The sequence below is a fragment of the Humulus lupulus genome, chromosome 8, assembly GCF_963169125.1.
Source record: "Humulus lupulus chromosome 8, drHumLupu1.1, whole genome shotgun sequence".
Classification (NCBI taxonomy): domain Eukaryota; kingdom Viridiplantae; phylum Streptophyta; class Magnoliopsida; order Rosales; family Cannabaceae; genus Humulus; species Humulus lupulus.
Genome location: NC_084800.1, coordinates 1,376,033 through 1,397,150, shown reverse-complemented (window position 1 = coordinate 1,397,150; position 21,118 = coordinate 1,376,033). Strand labels below are relative to the sequence as shown.

Below are 21,118 nucleotides of genomic sequence, written 5' to 3'. Positions count from 1 at the left end.
TAGTATTATCTATATATGCATAAGTTGGAATTCTATTTTTTTTTACATGATGATGTATTATAATGTAGTTAGGGGTATCTTCCACAAATTTTCAAGAAATTCCAAATAATTTAGATACCGAAATCAGAATTCAAAATAATTTGTTTGTATGCGCGTATAAATATTGAAACAAACATATGTGCAATAAGTTGTTTGAATCTAGATTTCGATATCCTAAATCATTCAGAATTTCTTAAAAATTTGTAGGTATCTTGTAAGTAAATTATACACCGTCATGTAAAAAAATTAAGTTGTCACTTATGTACCAAAAATATTAAAATCCTTTAATCACTATTCAATATTTTTTTATCAACATATCCTCTATAAATTAATAATCATTAAAATATATTTTTGTCTAATTCCAACTCGAGATGATAAGTTAATAGATTACTAAATTTATAAGATAATAATTTTAAAATAATTCTAATTTTGTACAACCATAAACATATTCATGACTTCTATTTATTATTGATCAATATTTTTGATACGTACATACATTAATTCAATGTATTTTTATAATTATATTGATAAATTAAAATTTTACAACTAATGGTATAAATTTATTAATTTATCTAAAAAAAATTAATATTTCGATGGTGCCAGTATTACTAATTTATGCATTCAAAATAGTTCTAAGAAAAAGAATAAAATTCACAAGTCATATGAGTAGCCAGCCATTATGGTCCATGGTAAACAAAACTCCAAAAATTATGGCACTATTTGAACTTCATCGAAGTAAACGAATATAGCTAATTAGCCATATCAAGACACAACTTCAATAAGAGCCATAGATAGATTAATGAATTTCATTTGAGTAGAACTCTAGTCATACCATTGACCTCAGTATTTAATAAAACTCATTTTACAAAGTAAAGGAATATGTTTTACAAAAGTACTGAAACTTGTAAAATAGTAACTCTGTAACTCCGAATTTTTCTTCATTGCCTAATAGTGTTTTCTTCACTAAAACAAATGATTGCCTACTCCGTTCCACTTGGAACAATCCAGTGGCAATGTCCACTGTTTCCTTTTTACCTTTGTACTTGGCCAGGATTCAAACCCCAGAACAGCCAAAAAGGTTGGGAGAAAAAAAATTATCCTCTAGTCTTTGGATTGGGATCCCAAGCCTGATTTTGGCATCTCTCAAGAATAACGTTACAGTTGTTCATGGTACGTGGGTCAAGGAGGGCATGATTCCAAAGTTTGATCATAAATATTCTCCAACACCTGTCAATTCAAGAGCACATTATCACACATCATTGATTATAAAGGTCGCATGATGATGCAAACTGAAACCATATATCCACTACTGTTTCAGATTTCAGAAGCTCAAAACCATAAATCTTTTATCACTTCGACTTTAGCACCCCAAACAAACTGGCCTTGCTACAACCACATCAAGCTGTAAATTGAGGTCCCAAGTTTGAAGGAGAAAGCCCTGCTCTTATTCCTCGTTCACATTAATGAAAATGAATATACAAATATGTACGTATGTGTATGCTATCATGCATTTTAAAATGATACCTAAAAACATGTAAGTTGATAATTATAACAAAAGCAAGCATCCCAGCATGCGCTTTCATTCTTGTTCTTTAAAAAAAGACAACAGCACATGGCCAAAAAAGAAAAGGTCCACAAACTTCAAGGTGGAAAAAACAAAATTGAGAATGAAAAAAAGATAACGAAACAAAAATGCAGCTAGTAAACGAAGTTACCATATCAGAGATGGATTTTTGACCAGGTCGGGTCCATACAAATTTGAAAACGCTTCACATGCCCAAGGAATATGACCATCAGCGAGTACCCTACATTGCAAAAGCAAAATATTTCAAGAAGCTGAGAGCACTTATTTACACACTGATATGAACTGAAACATGTTATAGTACTGATAACAGCCAAATCCAGCAGTAACAACTGTTGAAAGCTCCACCAAGTAACAGTATGTTCAGTTTGTTGGTTCACCAATACCATTAGGAAAACGAACCGCCATTTTTTATTTTGAAAGCATAGCAGTTTTACTTATTTATCAGTAATCACTGTACAACAAAATTAAAGGAGCAACATGATCAGAATCAGCAATTACAGCTTCTATTTTGTTTCAGTGTAGCGCTCGCACATAATTTTTTGTTACAATGATCTTCCTGCCGAATCACACAATCTTTTTGAGCAAACCATGGGTCTTGACTTAACCTTGTGGCTCGTAGTGATAATACAACTCATCTAAAAGTGTTGATCACAAATTCCAAGAATAGTGTGATGATCTGTGATTTGCATTTCCAGAGACAGTGATATTTCTTTTCTTTATCTAGAGAAGATATCATTGATACTTAGTGCCAAGCGTGGCTAAAAATGCTTGAATACTACATGAAAAACGGGAACATGGGTGGGCATGTGTGTTGGATGTAAGAGGTTTGCTTAAAACACTTGACATTTGAAATAATATTTAACATGTTCTAAGGGGAAGCACAAATGTCCATTGTGATATTAGGTTCTAGGGATGGGCAAAATTACACGTGGTTACGACTATATGTAGTTATCAGATCCAAATGGGGTGAGAGAAAAAAACCATTCGAACATGGAAACCCACCCTGTATACATAAGCATACAATAAAATTTATATATTTAGATATGATTATATATGTATAGAATTTTATGTAATTTGGATAATGAGTTCCAAGACTATATGACTTTGTATTTTTATTTTTTTTTAAATTTGGATATAACTTATTATGTTGTTTTATGTGATGCTATGTCAATTTTTTTTTATTAATTGATTATTTAATAGAATTATCTCCATATTGTTTTACTTTTCTGAATCTCTGACCGTTATCATTCCTAGTAGTTCCAGTTCCACACAAACAAGGAAAATAATAAGAAAAACACAATTTAGAAATTATATTTTGAAAAAAAAATCCAAACAAAAGAACTTCATTAAATGAATAAGCAAAGTTGATAGAATAGTACCGTTGCTTCCGGACGAACGAATTCCACATATGCATCATTTGCTTCTCATCTTTGGTCACGTCAACAAAATCATCAAGCATCTACAAAGTTGTGGTGTATCAATGCCACTTAGCCTGTAGAACTTCCCTAACTATTTGTTTTTCTTTTTTCAAGTTTTCTGCTGAACATTATCTTTACTCTTTTTTTTCTTTTGCTTTTTAAAGTTCTCTATTAGAGTTGATGAGCTTCCTCAATAAAATCGCACATTCCAAAAGATGACCATTAACATTTAATCAAACGAAAAATAGTCGATTTGACAAGTTCATGGATTTTGCCTAAACAAGAGAACCCAATCCACACTAAAATAGTATGATCGATTCAGTAGAGAAGAAAAAAGCAAACACTAGGAAAGCTAAGTTGCAAACTAGGAACGAAAAAATCAGAGAAGACACAATTGAGACATCAAAACATGTAAATTGGTCCCTTTCCTGGCTAAATCTGGCATGCAAACATGAAGCTTAAGTTCAAACAGCAAAGTAGTGATGGTGGTTGTTGCAGTAATAATGATGGAGATTGTGGTAGTTGAGCTTAGCTAAAACAATGTAGTGGTGGTGGTTTTAGTGATGATGCTGGCTGTGCTTGTAGTGGTAATGAAAGTGACAATGGTGGTCAAATTGTGATGAAAAGTCTAGCAAGTATGATGACCAAAGCTTTGTAATGCAAAGAAAATTTGACATATTATGAGAAAGAGAGATCAGCCACAGTTATACATACCCTTCGATCTTCTAAATCTGCAACATCATCATCAACTTCATCCTCACTGTCCCTATCTGATAACACTTGTTCGATGGACATCGGCTTCAAGCAAGAGAAGAGAACGGAAAATAAAAGAGGCCAGTTTTAGATGGACTGATGCATGTAAATTGATCAGAAGTAAACTGAAATCTTTGATGCAAATGAAAAATCAAAACGTCAACTAAGAAGATTCATGCAAAAGCTAAACATGTTGTTATTCCTCACGCAAGTCAAATCTACCTTAACAAATAACATCAAAACATGGATTGCAAATTATAGAAAAGAATAACAAATAATGTTGTTTAGACAAATAAAAGGTTCACGAAACAAAGGCATAAAACTTGTTACCATGGCAAATATAATTAATCAACATTCCAAACTTTCAATAAGATTGTTTATGAAAACAACACTCACAGTATCTTAAAGAATTTCAAAATAATACAGCAAAAATTCTAAATAAACATGAGAAGGTTCCCATTCATTTTACTTGTGCAAGGCACAATAGGAAGAGAGCTTAACATGTTATATTGTATTACCATGCTCAGGGGATGCTTAAGTCTCCCAGGGGCTTTTTGAGTATTGTAAAGTGACTTTGGCTAGTTACAACATTGCCTTTCGACTAGGGCTTACTTTTTGCTGCTAAGAGTTGGTCTAAGGCTTGTAATAGGGGAGCATTTCGTTTTGAGGGAGGGGCAAATTTACTGGAATTTAGTTACTGAGCTTATTAGCTCTTGGGAGAACCCGGGCAAAGGAATTTGGCGTATCTTTTTTCTCCAATTTTCAATCCAATTTCAATTTAAATTTTCCATCTTGACTTGTTTGTGTGTGCAATTCATATCAACATGATCACCCCACTTCCTTGATTGTTTCCATTATAAAATTAGAAAGCTGTCTCTGATGTAATAAAGACTAGGGCAAAGATGGCATTGTCCTAACAAAAAAACCTTAAAATGCTGCTATTATTGTATGTTGTATCAGTTATATTGAATTTGAAAGAAAAAAAAAAAGGATGGGTGAGGTGAGGTGGGGTTGCTCTTCTTCTCTGTAATAGATGACTCCACACATCAGGCAAAAGAATATTATGCCATCATAGCATTCACCACAACTGAAAACCAGTAAAACAGATAAATATTTAACAGTCACTTGGTTATCAAACTTGGGTGAATATTGTAGTACTAAGAAAGAGAAAGTGAGTATGCATAAACAAGCCTATGCTCTGTACCATGAAATGACGAAGAAGGATAATAAAAAGCACACACCAGCACAACAACCCTATTAAAAAACAATGGACTTACTAAACACATCAATTTTTTTATTACATTTATCTAATCTACTATGACTGGCAATAAAATTGGGAATTCAAGTAGAACATCCAAAAATTGCAGACACAAATGACTAACAACAGTTCAAAGAGAGAATCTTCAAAATAAAAAAGGGAAAAATAAGAATAAGAAAAATTTGAAGGGAAAAAAAACATTAGATAATATGAGTCACTTGTTACCTGGGCTCTGTGAGAGTGAAAGAACTGTCGCTTCCGCAAGAGGGCACAACTAAAAAAAAAAAAAGAAATCTAGATCAAAAGAAAATTCAAATTTATCACTCTGCAACAATTACAACAAAATTAAAATAATACACAATTAAATGCCTCTAGTGGCTACCTTGAATCCAAATAAATGTATCTTATCAAACAATAAATAACTAAATAGATAATATATAGGTGATACATGAAAAAGCCAGTGGTTATAATCGACTGCATATTAACACAAACAGTGCATGCCCCAGTAAAACAACCAGAATCATTATCTGAACCAAAATTGAAGTCAATCAGTTATTATATGTCAAACTAAGGCGGTTTATGTTTTCTACACTTAGCACCATCCTCTAGAAAATTATCCTAGATCCTTTTGATACTAGGTCCTACAGCCAAACCATAGATATCTCTAAGGTGAGAAATTCTAGAATATAAGTGTAATTATATATATGTCCTTTGTAGATCACCATACTAGGCTTACATGTAATGAAAACCCCAACAATGTTGAATGTCCAACTAAAGCAATATGACCAAATAAGGAAGTTCAAAAGTTTTACCTTTATTAATGTAATTAGAAAAAATTCTATATCTTCTACCATTCCACAAATTTAATGGTGAGATGTGCACATGGCTACTTAACAAGTACAAACCCAAAAGGAAGCAACATACACAAGCAAAAGCAATGGATTCAATCATAACAATGCCCTGGCCTAAGATTTGCTCTGACTGACTAGGTAGCCTAGTGCGGGAGATCAGTGAGTGAGGGCTCTCAATATACTTGAGTGGAGGTCAGTCTAAGACAAAGGCCTCTGTCTCTTTTTTTTTTTAAAAAAAGCCTAGTACAGGAGATCTTGAGAGTGCACTACCTTACTTTTATGAGCCTACTGGAAATGTTTAGTACAATTTTTAAACTAATTCACAAAAAGTTAAATAATAGCATGAAACAGAGGAAAGCAAAGAGACATACTTCCTTGGGTCCGACCGTTCGACAGATAACTTTCTAGTCCTTGCGAATTGCAACATAGCAGGAGGTGCAAGAATATTTCCAGAGGTTATCTGGGTGCAAGGAGGCTCAGCTTGCGGTAAGACACCTGAAACTCCTGCAACAGAATAGCTGGTTGTAACACACTCTGAAGCATCAAGGCTAGAAATATAAATATAATCCCCACCTATGTTACAAGCCATTTAATCTTTACTGGAGTGAGCAATTGAGACAAAGGTTTTAGTTTTCAAAATTTTGTAATAACAGCACATAATGAAAGAAAAAAGTATATGATTTCAGCTAAAAAGTGGAGCAAGAAAAGGTCTAAAGGATTCTTTACAGGACCAGCGCATGCAGACATATAGTGTAATGCAATGAACTAGTCCCTGTGAAATAGATTCCTGGAAAGCGTGATAAAATTGGTAGGTATCAGCTCAATCACTGACAATGAGCAATCTATTATACGTGTAACACACACAAATTCCATTAGATCAGTAAACATCTGATCCACCCATTCCAAGTTGCTTCAACAAGAGAATTGCAAGAAATTTGTTTGAGGCATCTTCATAAGTTTTATTTTATTTTTCTCAAAAAAAGATTATGTTACAACTTATCATAGTACACATCCATGCATCTCCTAGATTTATAATTTCTTGAGACATAGAAAATGTATTTCAGAATATGCCTTCCTTGTCAATCCCCCCACGACCAATTAAAAGGAAAATATACAACAACTCTTTGATAGGCAGCTTACAAGGAAAACCCTTTCAGTTGGGTTTACGCGGTGGGGAACTCTCACTTTGAAGCATTGTTTTCCCATTATTTTTCAAGATATCAATTTTTAAAATGAAATAAGGAGTTATATTGTTTATTGTTCATGTTTGCAGAGCTCTAGCTGTTTTACCCCTTTTTCTTGTCAGCTTTCAGATTATTCCATTCTCTTCTTTGAATTGGAACATAGACAAACACAATTTTTTTTCTTGCACTGTGTTTACCTCCTCCAACAAGTTCATTGCTAATTATTACAGACTACATAACATCTGTATTCTGAAAAGTAATCAAAATCACCAAAATACTTTACATATAAAAAAAAAAAAAATTACCCAAGTGGAGAAAGAAAAAAAGCTTACCGTCTGCCTTGTCCAGAAGTTCATAGGCTCCTGCACGCAAATCCGGCTCTATGACATATGGATGCACATGCTTTGCATTTTGAATTAGGTTCTTTGGTCTCTTGCGTTTAAGCGGCTTTGAACTGAATATGTATGAGCTTATCCATTTTAGTCTAAAGCAACAATAATGTCATTTCAAATAGCAATATAAAAAAAAATGAAAACGAAAACAAAACTTACTAGTAGGAGAATACTTCTAGCTTAGGGTCAACACCATCTGCAACAATCTAAAGATAGAAAAAATAAAATGTATTTGAAATTTAGTGAGAATGAACACTTGATAGTTACTAAAAAGATTTCACAGAACTAATAACATCTTGAATCAGTAAGATATGATAGATTCTTAATAATGCCTATGTATTAGTATCATTTCTTATTAAAAATCCAAGGTATTAGCAGTCAATAAAGACAAAAAATAAGGACACAGAATTTTCGTAATCTAATAAGCAAAAGGGTTTGTAGCCAAGAGTCGTAATATACACAAACTTCTAAAATGCATGTCAATTTTATAACACAAATGAATATTCTTTCCACAAATTTCCAACCATTCTGGAGCTTTGTCATGCAAAGAAATAGATTCTAAACTGCATGCACAACCACTCCAAATTTCTCATGATTAAACACAACTGTAAAAGCACTACAAAATAATCAAGCATCTTCTGGACCCAGAGTTAAAAGATGATTTAAGTCAATCCAGTCAGCAGTTCTAGTTTACAAACAGTATAAATGTATGAACCACATATTTCACAGTTTAATAAATGTATTTCATCTCTAAAATTGGGAGATTATTTAACCCCTCAATCAACTTTGTACAATACAGATATCTTTAGCTAAGAGCTGCCACTGCAGCATACACGTTCGTAAACACACAACCCACGTGAAAACCAACTACAGTTATACCAGTTAAAGTTGTAGAGTAATTTAGAAAAACAACCATTGAAGAATATCAGATTTCAGGTCGCCCATTATCAATTATAGTTGATAGCATTAGAGTGCATTAAAGAAACAACCAGATCTATTTTGAAGATTATCAGACCTCAGATCGCCCATTATCAATTTTCACAGACACATTCACAGCTTGGTACTCTTCAGTGACCTACAAAATATCCCATTAGCTCCGTAGTCAAAAAGACAAACTCACACTTCACCATATCTAAAGGTATTGCCACCAAGATTCTCGATGATTACCAACCCAAAACTCAAAATTGAAGAGGTCATGTGATGAGGTCAAGTGATATCTCAGGCCCTATTAAAAAAAATGCATACATTAACAAAATGGAAACTCACCGATCAGTAAATTTATATAATAGCAGTTCACAATAGATTAAAAGAAAGAAAAATTGTAAACATTGAATTAAGGAAATTCTCAACCTTAAAGCTTGCACACTTAACCAAGCAGAATGGACAAGAAAAATCTTCTGTTACTGCACAATGAAGAATTCATGAAATTACATTACATAAAAGCTCAAAATATAAGAAAGGAAGAGATAATATATAAAAGTAAAAAAAAAAGTTAAATAAAGATCAGGAAGATTGGAAAACGTGTAAAAATATAATTCTTGGAAAAAAAAATATAAAAAATAAAATCACTAATGCAAAAATACTTAACTTCCTGCTCCCTCCCTCCCTCACCCTTACCTTCACCCTCATCCTATTCCTCTCCCTCAAACTAACACAATAAAAAATGTAAATTCTTTTCAACCTTAAATTAATAAACAGATATTTTGCTTTAATAAATGTTCATGTTTGGCATTTATACCAGAAATCAGTAATATTTTAGAGTAATAATCACTGTAAATACAGTATTTTTCAAATTGTGAGGGAATACGAAAATATCAAAGAAACTCCTGGGATTATATTTTCGTTATAAAAAGATCAATTATCTAAACAAACCCCTACGGAATTATGAAATGGTGTATATACATATATCTATATATATAACACAGTAATTGATGATATAGTATAGAACAGTAACACACCAACCAAGGATACACTATACAACAAATATTAGAGCATGTAATACCTTCTGTCCTTTGCAACTTATTGTTGTAATATCTATAGTTGAAGATGACATTTCCTGCTCTCAACCTGATCGAACTAGTGACATTTTTATTTTAGTAGAAGCCATACAGGATTTGACACAATAATTCAGCATATGCATGATCAAATGACAATCACATTTCATACTAAGAAACCACATTATCAATTTCATAAGCAGAAATGTACTAAACATTGACATTTTTCATGCCAGATCTTTATTTTCTCTGTCACGTAAAAACCAAACAACTTGAAAATAGAAATGGCATAAGCTAAAAATAAAAAGAAATGCAAATACGTGTGATTGTTTTGATTAGAAAATAGACCTTACACACCGAGATCCCGAATGGATTGGATGGAACCCTAAGACTGGCTGTAGTATTAGTAGTTCTATAATTCTAAGGCTACGAACAAATTCAAAGGAAACCTAGACTAGCTGTAGGAAACTCTTGCAATACTCAGGTGAGGGAAAGAGGGTGTAATTCATAATTGCTTAGCATGGCTTCCCTTGGAGAAAGGCATATTTGTGGTTGAACAAAGTTAACATCCTACTCTTCTTTATTTTCTTAGTTTGTACGACTTAGATTTGAGACCTATGTAGAACTCAGATCAAAACTGAGTTTTTAATTCAGTGGTAGTCTCAACATCTTAGATTTGATATTTTGTTTCCAATTAAGAAAAGCTTTTAAGTTTTTTTCTAAGTTCACTTGAACTGGTTATTCATCTAATCACTTCTTAAATATCCGTATCAGCTATGTAATCTTAATCAACTTATTTTTAGAAAAAAAATTAATAATAACTTTCATAAGTTAATAGATATGTCACAAAGTAATGTGAAAAAGAAAACCCAGATGAGTTTCCTACTTACGTGATTTGCTTTAATTTACTAGTAATTATACAGCAATGCACTAGTAAATATGGAGAGGAAAAAATATAAAAGTGAATTTAAAAACGAAATAACATCATCAATGTATTCTAGAAGCAATGAAATTAGTATAATAAACATATCTTAATAATCTGAAAGCTGTAAATGCACATAGAATATATATGAAGAAAGAAAAGTTTACCTAATAATATGAGACAAAGATGAAGAAGCAATGTCATTAGACATGTAAGAATTGTAAGGAGATTTTTCTTTAGCACCCAATTCCTCTGCTGAAACAGTAACTTGAACTTGCTGAGAAGTACCCTTTGAGAGGCAAAAAAAAAAAACGCAAAGAGATCTTCATTAATAATAGTTTGCCAGAATCAATGTAAGAAGAGTGTAAGCAAGAAGAGCAAGTTGTGATATATAAAATCAAATAAGAAAGTGAGAGTAGAACAAACCACGGTTTCTGAATTATATGGAACTTCAATAGAGATGCATTTTTCCTCATTTGAAGAGCTCAACTACAGGAAAAGAGAAGAAATGTACCATTAAGAGAAACTATGCATGAAAACAGAAACTTTTACCATAAACAAATCCTTTTTTCTTTTCTTTTCTTTTCCTTTTTTTTTTTTTTGCTTGTTAGTGGGGTGGAATGACCATTAAAATTAACTGTCAGTTAATAAGTTGTACGCCTTTTGTGATAACAAAGAAGTTAATCTCTGGGCATTAGATAACAGCATACCTTCATAAAGCAAGAGTTCATATCTATAGTTGAAATCATTTCAGCCCTCTGCCCCAAACTAAAATTTGGAGAATTCTCCCATGAGAAATAAAGTGACTCCAGTTGTATCTTTCCCCAAAGGCAGTTTCCCCCGAGTTTTGCTGTCAAACACAAAAGAAGTTAAACGGATAAAAATGATCACATAATTGGAAATGTTTATGGGAAATGAGTTATATTTCAAATAAACAAAGTATATTTCATACTTGACACGTGCAAAGCTGGAAAATAAAAAAATAGCAGAGAAATAGTTATTATTTAGGATAATGTTGAAATAAAATAGAAACCAAATTACATTCTTTATTTGATAACAAAATATTGGTAGGTTATCTTTCTATGAATATCTTCATAACATTTGGCAATTTAGACAGCAATAAAAGGTTTCTCTACTATTTTTTTATTTTGCAAATTCTCTGTGTTTCATATAACACAAACAAACAAACAAAAATATCCCCATTCCGAACTCCAAAAAATTAAATTTGGATTCATAAAAATACATACATGCTTATTTATATGCCATACAGATAGTTTGTCCAACAAAGACAATTAAGTTATTCACAACTTACAAGGAAATGAAGCCACATTAATTGGACCCTTCGACAGATTAATTCCACCAAAAGAATTTTGAACTCCAGCTGCAACAAAATAACAAGAGACCAACTCTTTGAATAGATCCTTATACAGGTACAAGTAAATTCATTTCAATGAATTACAATGTTCATGCTTACCAAAGCTGACAAGCAAAATAGAAACTGAGCCAGATCTAGCCTCCACTGCCAGCTTATGAATATCAGGCAGTACAAAATTTGCTTGAGCTTGATTTCTCCCCTCAACCCCAGTGGAACTGGTTAACATGCATGCTCGGTTGAATCGATATACGGCTGTGTTCTATTTTTTTCCAAACAAAACTATAATTAGACAACTAAGAACGGTCGACCATAAAGATCTTCCTCCAGACCGGACAATATTTGGAATAGAAACAGTGAGAATAACTAATCAATTTACTTTACCACATTGTAATTCTTAAAGAAAATAAAAATATTTTTTACTACATGTACAAGCTTATGCTTTACCTCTGCAGTTGCAACGTCGGAAACTAATCTTGCCAAAAAAACGTACATAGGAAACAAATCCGGAGTATGTACAGCATTCTCGATCCTTGAAAGGGAAACAGTCATTTGTATTCTACAACTCAAATACAAAAATTCAATTAGTCCCTAAAAAAAGTTAACAATAAAGTCGAACTTTTCAAAGATTTCCACCATATGTTGGTTGCCCTTCACATTGAAAAAAAAAAATCCACAACAGCTTATAAACTAGAAGTAGGAATGAGAAACTACTAAGAATGTAGACAAAGATGCATATATATGATAGTTTCTTTGTGTGTGTGCGTGTGTGAAGGCGAGAAGAAGGGTCGAAACTTGAGATATATACTCAAAACACCAAATGGGTCTACCCTCTACAACAACAAGCCATTACCTCCTTTTGTGCTTCGCCTCTATCTTGTAACTCAAACATCTTTGCAGAAACGACGGCTACAAACGAGAAAACGACACAAAAATCAGAAGAAAAAAACGCAAAACAACAAAAAATAAGGATAATAGAGAAGAAGCAAGCTTACATTTCTGATAGCGCGGCGTTGAATAATGTTGTAAAATTCGACAGGCTTACAGTAAATGGAAAGGCTCTCTTCCGCAGCAACTTCCTCTTCCGCCGACATACGAGCCCGCGACTCCTGCCGGCACATCTGAAGCAAGGCCGTAAAGAAAACCCTCCGAATCTTATGCAAACAAGATTCGACCTCGAATTCGAAGAACGTCAGGCAAGTAAAAACGTAGGTTTTGGTCGAGCAAACAGAGAAGGGACTGCTAGGGCAGAGGTAGGAGGAAGTAATAGCTGTGGAGTTGTTCTTCGTCTTCGTCTAAATTCTACTCTACTCTCTCCGCAACCTGTAGTTGTAGCTGTAGCTAACTCCCTCCATCTGACACCAAATCCCTCCCTCCGGTCTATCTCTTCTATTTTCTTTCTTTATTTATTTTTCAAAATTTTCTTTTGGTTCAAAGCGTTGGGTTGAAATTTATGCTACTTTTGGCGCACAAAACTAATTGGGATTTTTCACTCTATTGCCCAATAATGAAAACACTATTATTATCACTATTATTAATAGTGATAGATTTAACACAAAATATATATATATATATTAAAGCACTAAACTTAAGACAATTATAGTCTTACTGTTTTATGTTTTATTTCTATTAGTAAAAATTCGTAAGATAATTTTGTAATTGGTTGAGTATTAAAAATTGTTTTAGTTAATATTAAAAATTGTATAAATATTTAAGGATTAAAAACAAACAATTGCATTATTTAAATTCATGTGTTTAATAACAAATGAGTGAGTGCAAAATTAAATGGAAAACAGAGTTTTTAAAGCACTCACTCCTCAAGTAATAATGCAATGCCATTTCAAAAAATATTAATAATAATGCAATGTATTTTTATTTACACATAATGATAGTATATTTTTTATTTCAACCAATCAATCACATTCATTCTTAATTTGATGCAACAATTTGTGTCCACTCCACTCCACATATCATTAGCCTTTTTCTTTCAATGAATTAATAATAAACACTTCTTAGTACTCAACAATGAGAATTGTAAACTAGAGAAGCTACTAAATAATTTGTTATAAATTTATATTTTCAAACTTCCTAATACTGCGGATTCTCATATTGTCATTATCTTCATATTTTCTAAAATCCAATGACTATAAATATGGAATTTTAAATCTCATCAACTATTTCTTTTAGAAAATGACTTCGTAACATTGTAATTTGTACTCATCATCCTATTTGTCCTATTTGTACTTGGAGGGACAAAAGCAAAATAAAATAAAATAAAATTAATAAATAAATAAATAGGTTGCATCACATTCACATGTATAAAGGGTTATATAAATCTAATTGGATTTGGAGCAGAGGCATCCCTAAACCCTAAAATAAAATAGATCTCAAAGGACACAGGTACGTACTCGTACTCGTACGAGATTGAAAAAGAGATCCTAAGATCGCCTCCAGCAAAGCAAACAATACTAAGAAACAATACTGACAACTTTAGAGAACACCTGTTATGTTGAACCCTTGTCTCACCTATCTTGGCTTTTGTCGGATATGATAACTATTTTATAAATTAAAGACTTCAATAACAAACTTTTCAGATGAAAAAAATACTCAAAACTTTCAACATATGACTAAGAAAACAACACGAAACAGAGTTCGGAGCATGTGAGTTACCGAGCCTAATAGTAATAGTAATAGGGGCAACAATCCCAGCATTAAGAAAACTACATGAACAAGTTTGGCCTTGATGCCTTGTATGTGGTCTTCAGCTTCCTGCTGGGTGGCCTCACTTTCTTAAACACCAAGGGGAACTTGATCTTCGAGTTATGGAACTGCTTAGTGATCTCCCTCTTGCACAGCTTCGCTGGTATTGTGGCTGTTTTGATTATTTGAATGCAGGGAAACCTTACTCGGTGACGAGAAGCCATCTCCGTGTACATTTGCTCCACACCACCATTGAGGGTGGTGTCTCTATATTCCTTGTACATGTTGTGGTACCCTGTTCGGCTTTGATATCTCAGCCAGATCCCATAGTTCTTAATAGTGGTCGGATTTTTCTCAAATATCTACAGTAAGAGAAATCTAAGCTGTTTAAAAGACTAAATTAAACACAAGTGCAAAACAGGAAGCTTAACCTCTCTAGTCACAAATGAATTCAATCTTCAAAATAGTTAACAACTATCTTATAAATATATACAGAATACCATCAAACTCTCTTTCTACACAAACCAATCTTATTTGTAAAGTATCAATCACTGATATAATCATTTTAAAGTTAAAATTCCAATCAAAAGACAAGATTCATAAACCGCGAGAGAATACGATGGATACCTCGTTAATTGCTAAAATTTGACCATTACTCTTCTTAACCTTCTTCAGCTTCCTCAAGAAATACCTGCTCGTAACAACACCAAAAGAATTCATGCATAAACAAACATGTAGACTCGAACGAGCATTGGTAAAATGAGTTCTTTATTTTTCTTACCCTGATTAATTACCAATACTAAACTTGAGCATTTCTAAAAATCAACAAAGAATATAAAGAATAATTGCCATGCCAAAGCGACAAAAAATCCAATGAAGAGCAAGTTCTTTCTTTTACTAAGGTCCAAAAACCAAAATGGATCAAAATAATGCATAAGCTAAACCTAAAGATTAAATTTAATGCCTACCGTTTCTTAGTTCCAAACTTTTCAATGTTATCATAAAAGGTCCCAAAAAAAACAGTAAGTAAAGATAGAATGCTGCTCACCAGAACTTGGATTTGGCACGAACCTCATTGGTTGCCCAAAGCTTCATCCTGTAAATCTTAGGGTGCTCATCTATTTCAGATGGTAGGCCTCTCCCCACCACCTGGTACTGGTGAAACTGGAATCATTCAAACCCAATTCAAATTCGAAGACCCAACTCAAAATGGATCAAATCACTCACCATTTGCTAAAAGGTAGAGATAATCTAGTTAATGAAGGCATTACATTATAGCGAAATACTACGTGCATATATTACGCAACGATAAATCCTACATATTGTATTGCATTAACTTTCTCAAATTTTTTCAGCGACCAAACGGTAAACAAAAATTGTGCACAAAATTATGGTCAGGACAAGGATTAAACGGAATATGTGTTCGTAAGAATGATTACGTACCCTGAATGTGACCATTTTGCCCAGTGAGAACGAATTTACCTCGAATCCACGCTACTCCACGGCTCACGACCTTCACTCTCTGACCGGGTTTTATATCTTAAAAGACTAAAGAGAAAACGAAGGCTTTTTCTGGCAACGGCGAAACCCGAGGGCCTGTTTGCCTTGTTTACCATACGACATATAAGATATGAAACGACCTCTGTAGTCTGTACAACCCCAGCTTGAACTCAAAAACTAAAATAAATAATAAAAAAACAAAATGAGAGATCTCCACTTTGATTTTCTTCTTTATTTTCATAAAAAATAAAAAATAAATAAAAATTCTGTCTTGCATTGAATAACATTCCATACAAAACAAGGCCAAAGGTGTGTTGGGTTGGCAAGTTTTGTTGTAGCTAAATATGGAGGACTTAGATGTGATTTTTTTTTTTTTGTGAAAGAAAACAAGAACAATTGCTCCTTTTTATTTTATATTTTAACATAAAAATCAAGTGAAGTGTTGATTTTTGTTTATTTACATAATAATAATTTAAGACAGACCTACTAAGCACCTGTCAATGCTGTTGAAATTAGACCCCAACCAAATAGTTGTGAGACTTTCTATGTTTATGCTCATAAAGGCCAGATACAGACATGTACATTATTGACGAACAAGATTAACCTCTCAAGTAAATAGCTAATTCAATCAAGTTTGGATTGGAGCATGTATAATCAATCTATCTCGAGATATCGTAATCACTTTCGTAACTTCACACAATGAATAAAATACAAAACAGACACAGCAATACGAATCTGCAAACATGTATACGACCCCTTTTACAAACTATACAAATCTCCACGACAGATTGATTTACCAATCATCAGCTCCCTTGGTTACCCCGAACACAATAGCCAGTGTGGCAAGAATAGCCTGCACAAAAAGAGTTCATGGTAACTAATTAATCTCAATCTCAAGAACCAAATCAATTCAAAGAAACATAATAAATAAAAAGAGTTCATGGACAGTTTAATAAGAAAAAGAGTTTACTTAGCATAATAATAAAAATACTTGGTATATGTGCAAAATTAGCTGATGCAACGATTGCCTGCCTAATACATCAAAAACATTTTTAGAAAAAAGTACTCACAGCAACTATGCATGCGATGTATCCTGGTTTCTCTCGGTAGTCCATCCTCCTGGAACAGATATAAAGCACGGCTCCAGCATACCAGGGGATTCCAGCAAGGAAGAAACCAATGATGAACCTTCAAAACAACATCATCAACAAAAACAGCACAAGGAGATCGCAGACATATAGCAAACAAAGAAGAAAAATAAGGGGGTCCCAACAAGACACCATATCCAAATTTAATGCCCCATATGTTCCACGATGTTATTTTACATTCTTTAACTATTTCAGGGACCGCACAATGAGTGATGGCTCTTTCCTCTCTCGTTGAAACATTCTGCGATCTGATCCCAAGTCTTAGGTACAGCATGCATTTTACAGACCTTTCAAACCAAACTAATTTGCAGAATCAGCAGCAGTCTATTCTGAGAAGACTGCATTTGAAAATAATATATTTGATTTGTATGCCTAGTTGTCTCATGCACTGTGCTTCCACTCCAAAGATTGCTACTTAGAGGTTCCTTATTAATATTTACCAGTTCTTATAAATGTATGAACTAGAATTGCCCAATTAGAAGAAAAAAACTTGGCAGCTACCAAAGAAATGACACGGTAACCCGTAAAACAAGTACCGAAAGAAAATGTAAAGAAAAGAGGGATAAGCAATTGATATATGTAAGAGAGCTTACAGGAACCAGCCGAGGCCCATACCACAGCAAGGAAGACGACGCTCTCTCACAGGTCTCCCCTCAGCAACTGCATAACCTGCAAACACAATGAAGATCTGTGACAACTTACACAAAAGAGATTTATCCAGCAGAATACACAAGGTTAATCTATATTACAAAGCAGTGATATCACAAAACACATATTGAAGTCATCCGAGCATTCACTAAAAGTTTTCTTTTTAAAAATGAAGTGTAGAATAGATCAAATAGAAAATAGTACTAAATTACTGACACCACCAAATGTTTAGCCTGATTATGACAAGTCAGCAATTCCAAGTATCACTCCATAGGTTTATAACTTTACTAGAGCCGTGTGATGCTTGGGTTTATGGAAAGAATAGGGAAATACCAGAAAGAAGAAATGAACATGAATTGACAAAGAATTTATGTGTGGTTCAGTACTAACTAAAAGTTATTATCACATTTTTCTAAGTCGCTATGCTTCCTATAAATAAATATTTCAAAGAATTCATGAACTTATTTAAGGAAAAACAACATAAGAACTATGTTACTTACATGTGGGTCTATCTTAATACATAAATTTCACCAAACGCAAAATCCATTGAAGCACACTACTTCGATTATGAGGAAAAGCAAACGCACGTGTGTATGTGTGTCAGTGAGTGAACCTTAAAAGAAAAAGTGGTGTTGAAAAACAGTTCAAAAAAAAGAAAATCATCCAACGGAGAACAATGATTCTCATTTCAATATCTTTCGTTTTCCAGATCTGCTCCGTCCATGACCACCAAACTCTCTGCAGTTTTTTCTCATCCTCAACTGGATGCCGAACAATGAAATGAAATAGTAAGCAAAAAATAGTTCAAGTTCAACTACTAATGAGTAGAGCTCAAATCGGATACTAAACAAAGTTAGTACAAATGACCGAAGCCCACAAACTATCCGAAACAGAGTACTTAGCAACCAAGTAACAGCAGTCAATACCAATAGAATACGAACTAGTTCCTAATTCAACAAAATCAAACATTTTGTTCCCCAAATTTTCATACAATCAGCACATATTTTAAAGGAAAGGGATTGTATGTGATTACCGGGAACTGTTTGATATCCATGATCATAGAAGTGAGGAGATGGATTTCCGGAGCGATCGACGGCTCCCGGCGGTGGTACGGGCTGAGGGAATCCGATGGCAGGCGGCGGAGGACGAGGAGGAGGATAATTGGCTACGCCTTGGAAGGTACCGTACTGATCGGCGGAGGTTCCAGGTGGTGGGTGGTTCTTCTTGTCTTCTTCGGTCATCGTTTAAGATGGAGAGAGAGAGAGAGAGAAGGATAGGATAGGATGATGAAGATGATGAGTAATGAGGCAGTAGGGTGAAGTCAATGTGTGCAGAGCAGAGGCTAGGTGACAAGTATGTGATGTTGTTGTGGAAAATAGATGAAACTGGAAGGAAATGATTGCGAAATTACCAGCACGTGACATACACGTGCTTCAACGTTGTTGAACTGAAACATTACGCATTACCTAACTGTCTCCTCTGCTTTCATTCATTAAATCCATATTCAGAAACGACAAGACGTTTGAAGTCTATCCAATCTAATCTGATCTACTTGCGTTCAACGTCTACGATTTTTTTTGTTTCACAACAACGTGTAGTTTTGAAGAATCGTGTCCCTACACGTGGAAAACTTTATAAAGTCCACTCTTACCACGTTTTACTTGATCATAAATAATGAGAATCAAATAATTTAGTTCCCTAAGGTTATGTTTGGTAGGTGGAGGAAGAGGTGGAATCCTTGTCTTGTATTATGTTATATGTTATTTATTTAAATCGAAATAAAATTATTTTATGTTATTTGTTTGACTACAAATATAATGAGAATGCTATTTTTATAATATACTACTAAAAAAATAGTATTTTTGTGAGATTAAATTTTAAATAATAGAATTGTTTATTAACTTTTTAATTATAAAATTAAAAGAAAATTCGTCTTATGGTGGGAAAAATATATATTTTTCTCTTATTTTATATGAGTTTTAACTTTTAATTTTAGTAAATACATATGTTGACGCGGTTCTTCGCCAACAGGTAATTAAAAAAATAAGAGACTGGGATTAGTGCTAAGTAAAGAACCGAAAAAGATGAATGATCTTAAAATGAACTGACAGTACGAATACTTTTTTAGGTGGTTCAAAGGTTAAAATCATTCTACTCCACCAGCCACTGTTATTGATATATTTCTGGTATTCTTTACAGGGTATTTCTTTACACAATAGAATCCAACCATTTCCAACTCCCAGAGTCTCCATATTTATAGAAGAGGACATCTGGGGGTTGGCAAGAGGGGTCATCCCGTGACCTTTTACCCATCATGTCACTTCTGTGACATTCATGATTAATTCCTAAAACCTGACAAATGGAGTGTGGTCTAATCAGTAGGTAAGAGAGATAATGGGCCGCACGGCCCAACCCAGTCGTGGGTGCCTGAACACGACGTTTATGCTGCGTGTCCGAGAATTCAGGGATATATCAGACACGTGATGTCTGATATATGCACGTTTACATTGCGTGGTTGACTTTATAAAGGGTCATGGCTTCCAACTCAAGCTCGGCCTCAAGCTGGATGCCTTCTTAACTCGCGATCTTCATACCTTTGACTCGGATCCTTAGTGATCTTAATAAACCTTTAGTCACCTCGAGCTAAAGAGGTAGGACCTGACAACCGTAGATCCGGACATGTGGCATCCACGTGGCTGATATAATTATGTCACATCTCAGCTCGTTAATAGCCCGTGAAAAATTAGGGCGTACAACATATGTGTTGTGCAATATAAAATTTCATTAACTGATTAATGAACATATTCAAATAACATATGTCAATTAGTTTATCACATTAGCAACTCGTACCTTGTAAACTAACATATCGCCCATCTCCAATAACAATTTTATTTTAAATCAATTTTATGTTCGTTTTATCAACTTTTTCACTTCAATTTACTATTTTATCTCCAATCACTACTTCTAATATTACTTTAAACTGTACTTTAAAAGATAATATTTTACTTTTATTCTTTTTAATCATCAATAAATAAATATTAATCATCAATATTCTATTTTTATTCTTTTTAATCATCAATAAATTTTAGTAACAATTGTTGTTTTTTTTTGTATTGTTGTTGTTTTTTTTAATTATTCTAGATTTAATTTAGTAATTTTAAATTTGATAATGTTATTTGTTTTTTATTTTTGTTATTAATTTTTGTGTTGTATATTTTTTATTTTAATTATTACTATAACATACATTTAAATTTTATAAATGAAATATAATTAAAATAACAAAAATAAATAATTAAAATTTGTAATATTGTATATGAGGATATATTTTTATTTAAAAAAATTATCAAGGGTAAA

The 21,118-nt window shown here is 33.2% G+C and overlaps 2 protein-coding genes across 6 annotated transcripts; both read right to left on the bottom strand.

The window, feature by feature from the left end:
• Nucleotides 1-813: 813 nt before the first annotated feature.
• On the bottom strand, nt 814-13,209 carry LOC133794061 (polycomb group protein EMBRYONIC FLOWER 2). 3 transcript variants are annotated; one of them, XM_062231237.1, is made up of 20 exons: nt 12,764-13,209; nt 12,622-12,677; nt 12,216-12,327; nt 11,871-12,030; nt 11,709-11,777; nt 11,107-11,246; nt 10,823-10,885; nt 10,564-10,685; nt 9,483-9,556; nt 8,831-8,883; nt 8,652-8,705; nt 8,496-8,555; nt 7,640-7,686; nt 7,421-7,542; nt 6,276-6,399; nt 5,279-5,327; nt 3,757-3,840; nt 3,004-3,083; nt 1,755-1,844; nt 814-1,266 (listed from the first exon to the last, which is right to left on the bottom strand). In XM_062231237.1, exons 1-20 carry the CDS (start codon nt 12,887-12,889, stop codon nt 1,134-1,136), a joined length of 1,818 nt encoding a protein of 605 aa, XP_062087221.1. In that variant the 5' UTR covers nt 12,890-13,209; the 3' UTR covers nt 814-1,133. The 3 variants fall into 3 exon arrangements, with proteins under 3 accessions (XP_062087221.1, XP_062087219.1, XP_062087218.1); XM_062231235.1 differs by having other exon boundaries at nt 6,276-6,408; nt 9,483-9,547; nt 12,764-13,207; XM_062231234.1 differs by having other exon boundaries at nt 6,276-6,408; nt 12,764-13,206.
• An 825-nt stretch (nt 13,210-14,034) lies between these two features.
• LOC133794060 (large ribosomal subunit protein eL20) lies at nt 14,035-19,140 on the bottom strand. Of its 3 annotated transcripts, XM_062231233.1 has the most exons (6): nt 18,798-19,140; nt 17,710-17,785; nt 17,039-17,156; nt 15,517-15,632; nt 15,096-15,159; nt 14,035-14,830 (listed from the first exon to the last, which is right to left on the bottom strand). In XM_062231233.1, the coding sequence occupies exons 1-6, from the start codon at nt 19,003-19,005 to the stop codon at nt 14,489-14,491; spliced, it is 924 nt and encodes a 307-aa protein (XP_062087217.1). In that variant the 5' UTR covers nt 19,006-19,140; the 3' UTR covers nt 14,035-14,488. The 3 variants fall into 3 exon arrangements, with proteins under 3 accessions (XP_062087217.1, XP_062087215.1, XP_062087216.1); XM_062231231.1 differs by lacking the exons at nt 17,039-17,156; nt 17,710-17,785; nt 18,798-19,140 and adding an exon at nt 15,912-16,745; XM_062231232.1 differs by lacking the exons at nt 14,035-14,830; nt 15,096-15,159; nt 15,517-15,632 and adding an exon at nt 16,470-16,821 and having other exon boundaries at nt 18,798-19,127.
• Between the last annotated feature and the right edge of the window lie 1,978 nt (nt 19,141-21,118).